Source organism: Quercus lobata, chromosome 3 (genome assembly GCF_001633185.2).
Source record: "Quercus lobata isolate SW786 chromosome 3, ValleyOak3.0 Primary Assembly, whole genome shotgun sequence".
Lineage (NCBI taxonomy): Eukaryota > Viridiplantae > Streptophyta > Magnoliopsida > Fagales > Fagaceae > Quercus > Quercus lobata.
Window position 1 is genome coordinate 66,174,677 of NC_044906.1, and position 3,686 is coordinate 66,178,362.

General features: G+C 38.3%; 1 protein-coding gene across 1 annotated transcript; it reads right to left on the bottom strand.

Moving 5' to 3' along the window:
- Nucleotides 1-492: 492 nt before the first annotated feature.
- LOC115981306 lies at nucleotides 493-2,072 on the bottom strand. Its single transcript, XM_031103461.1, has 3 exons — nucleotides 1,231-2,072; nucleotides 981-1,142; nucleotides 493-796 (listed from the first exon to the last, which is right to left on the bottom strand). Exons 1-3 carry the CDS (start codon nucleotides 2,070-2,072, stop codon nucleotides 493-495), a joined length of 1,308 nt encoding a protein of 435 aa, XP_030959321.1.
- Between the last annotated feature and the right edge of the window lie 1,614 nt (nucleotides 2,073-3,686).

A 3,686-nucleotide genomic window follows, 5' to 3' on the forward strand; every position in this document is an offset into this window, starting at 1 on the left:
TTTGAACTTTTTTAATTTATAGAATTTTAAGATTTTATTTATTTTATATGTTTGCATGGTATTTGACCTTTTTTGTTTTTTATTTCCTAATAGTTATTGCAGAACTTATTTCTGATGAGGAAATTTCAAGCATTGTAGCCTATGAAGCACAGGTGCATTTCGGGACTCGGGTGCGGGTGCGAGTGCGGGTGCAGGTGCGGGACTCGGCAATTTTTGAAAAAGGTGGGTGTGAGTGCGGCAGGACTCGGCGATTAAAAAATTATTAAAAATATTTTTACAATATATGTTTAATATATTGCTAAGCATACTTTTTCACATTATATAAACAAATACCAAATTTAAGAGCAATAGTAGATAATAACTAAAACATGATGTTCATAAATTAAATACAATCCACAAGATTGAAACTAAAACATTCCATGATGTTTGGAAATTAGAATACAACTCATAAGTTTGAAACTAAAACAAAATAAAAGATAATCAACAAGACAATCAAACACAAAGATCATCATCCTCAAGATCAATAGCTTCACTTCGAGCTTCACTTTCACTAGTAGTAGCACTAGTGTTAACATTCCCAATAACTATAGCCTCCAACTCTAGCTCATCAAGTGTAAGAGCTGCATTTTCAAGAATTCCAGCTCTTCCATGCATGTCGCTCTCATTCCAAGAGTCTCCTGCAATATCGTACATCTTTGTTGTTGTATGTATGTACTCTTCATTGCGCCTTGACAAGAGTCGAAGATTAGAATGCACATATACCAAATCCTCAGCGCGTGCAGGAGCCATTTTGTTTCTTTTTTAAGGAATGAATGAATTTGTATGTGCTCCAATTTCTCTCAGCACATAAGGATGAGCAAGGTTGTCCAAGAAGTTTAAGGGCAAGGGTTTGAAGAGTTGGAAATGCAGAGCCATGGTATTGCCACCAAACCAAAGGTTGTAAGGTCCACCTATCTATCAAGGCACTTGGTGAAGGAAACCTCCCTCCTGAAAATTTAGCAAACTCAAACTTCACCACCGTTAAGTCATTCTCATCTTCAAAGTATCGCTCCAAACACTTGCTTCTTTCCATAGAAATTTCATGATCCCGATGTGGAGGGATGCGTTTTGGATTCTCTGAAAGCCATTCAATGGAGTAATACCTAGTTAAAGATTAAAAAAAAAATATAGATGAAACGTGTGTTTTACTAAAAGGGTGAACTAAGGAAAATAGATAATAAATGTACTTACTTAGGATTTAAGGAATGAGCCAAGCAATGTAGTGGTGTACAATTTTTAGTCCATTGATCAATGAGTATATCATACACCACACCCAAAAATGAGCTATATTGATCATCTTCCAAGCCTTCATGCCGATATATTACTGCCTTCACCTTTTCTATCATTGAATCCCACATCTCATACACAAGATGAAGACAAAACTTATCTGTGTCGGCTATTCGTAGCATATCATAAATGGGTGCTGTGAATTCAAGGATATAATCAATATTATCCCACCAAAGATCACTTAGAATCATATCTTTCACCTTTTGAGCTTTTCCAACATCATCCTCCCTATAAGAAACCCATTGGTCACTAATAGCCATGGCTTGAAGGTATCTTTTTATCAACTTCAACCTTTTCAACATTACAACTACCGAAGCAAATCTAGTATCAGCAACTTGGAGCAATTTTAATGGACAAAATTCATTAAACATTGCCAACCTCATTGAATGGTTCATGATAAAAACACGTATGAAGGATGCATCATTAGCAACATGTGTAATCCAACTACATTCCTCATATGTAACTTCATTCTTTTCAGTGTTTTTTGCTGCACAAATATTCTTCAAAACTAGATTGAGAGTGTGAACAACACAAGGTGTCCAAAATATTTTAGGAAACTCACCCTCAATAAGAGCTCCAACAGTCTTCATCACATTAGCACTATCAGTGATGACTTGGACAACTTTTTCATGTCCAATCTCTTTTATAGCATCCTTCAACACCCTAGCAATGTAATGCTTGTCTTTGAACTCACCTGACCAATTAATTGCCTTTATAAACACTGGACCCCCATCTGATACAACCATAATATTAATAAGAGGCCTCCTTTATGGATCTGACCATCCATCAGAAACTATACTTACATCATTTTCAAGCCAAGAGTCCTTAATTGGTTTCAAAAGTCTTTCAACATGAGCTCTTTCTTTTTGCAAAAGTGTTGTTCTCAAGGCATTGTATCCAGGAGGAACATAACTCGGAATGGTATGAGTAGCAGCAAATACATAGGAACTACGATAATGTGGGTTTCTTGCAAAGTTAAATGGAAGCCCACCGGTGTAAAACATCCTAGCAATTCTGCTATCCAAATCATGTCTAGCATTATTCTGGAATGCTTTCTCCAAAGTAGTATTCATAGTCACCTTCCTCCTCTTAGCATCAACCGGATTTGTACTATGACTATTATCACTCCCTTCCTATCTCCGAAATGGGGAAATAGGTATCCCACGGCCTGGGGGAGGTAGGGGTAAGGGAATTTGACTTCTCTGTTCTTTCTCTAACTTATTATTCTCAACTTGATCATGCATCCGCTGCATTTCCAACCTATGGCTCTTTGACACCTTAACGCATGCTCTAGTACCTTTGCCAAAAATTTGTAATAAATGAGCCTTAACCCTAGATTAGGATCTCATAAAAACTATATCACAATAGTTGCACTTAAAGTATGTGTTTCCACCAGATTTAACAGATGCACCAGCTGGTTTTTCTACTTTAGTCATATACTGCCAAAGAGGAGATTCATCATTTGACACTTCTTGTGAATTTTCTGTGTTATTAACTTTGTCCATTGCAAATTCAATAGATTCAATTTAACCTACAAATAATAACTATTAACTAAATAAATTAATGATAAATCAAACCAAGTTCACAGCAAAAAAAACACAGCAGGTTCACAGCAAAAAAACACAGAACCGAAAAAACCCTTTAACTCCCACAAATCATAGGTTAACAAAACCCTTTTAACTCCCACAAGAACCAAAAAAACAAGCAAAAAAAACACAGCAAGTAGTCAAGCACACAAATTTTCAGATTCATAAATTCATTTCTAAGCAATTTGAAAGAGAGAAATTGTAAAAAACAAAGAGTAAAAATTCAAGAAAAGAGAAGAGAGAGCACACCTGAAGGCTGAAGCAGAGCACACAGCACTCGCAGAGAGCTCAGAGTACAGAGAAGAGAGATGAGGGACGGAGCACACAGTCGCACTGAGAAGGGAGATGAGGGACGGAGTGAGAGAGGGTGTTTGGAGTTTTGGACGAAGTGTGAGTGTTTGAGAGAGTCTTAGGTATTTAGGTTAAGTCCAAACGGTGCGTTTTGCACCTTTTTTTTTTTTTTGAATTTCGGCCTAACTCGGCCATTTTGGCTTGAACCAGCCATTTCGGCGGTTTCGGCCGATACGGCCCGAGTTGGCCCGATTTGAGCCACGTCGGCGCGAGTTGGGAACAGCCACGTGGCACGATGCGGCACGGACGCGCGGTCTGCGGCGTCCCTCCCGCGTCGCCGCGTCGGACGCGGGTGTGCTGGGTCCAGAGCCGCGTCCGTGCATCCCAGCTCAAAACACAAGAGACATGCTTACTGGCATTCTATTTTTTGACTTTTCTATTATTCTTTTCAAATGGACTAAGCATACAAGAATTGAACACTGC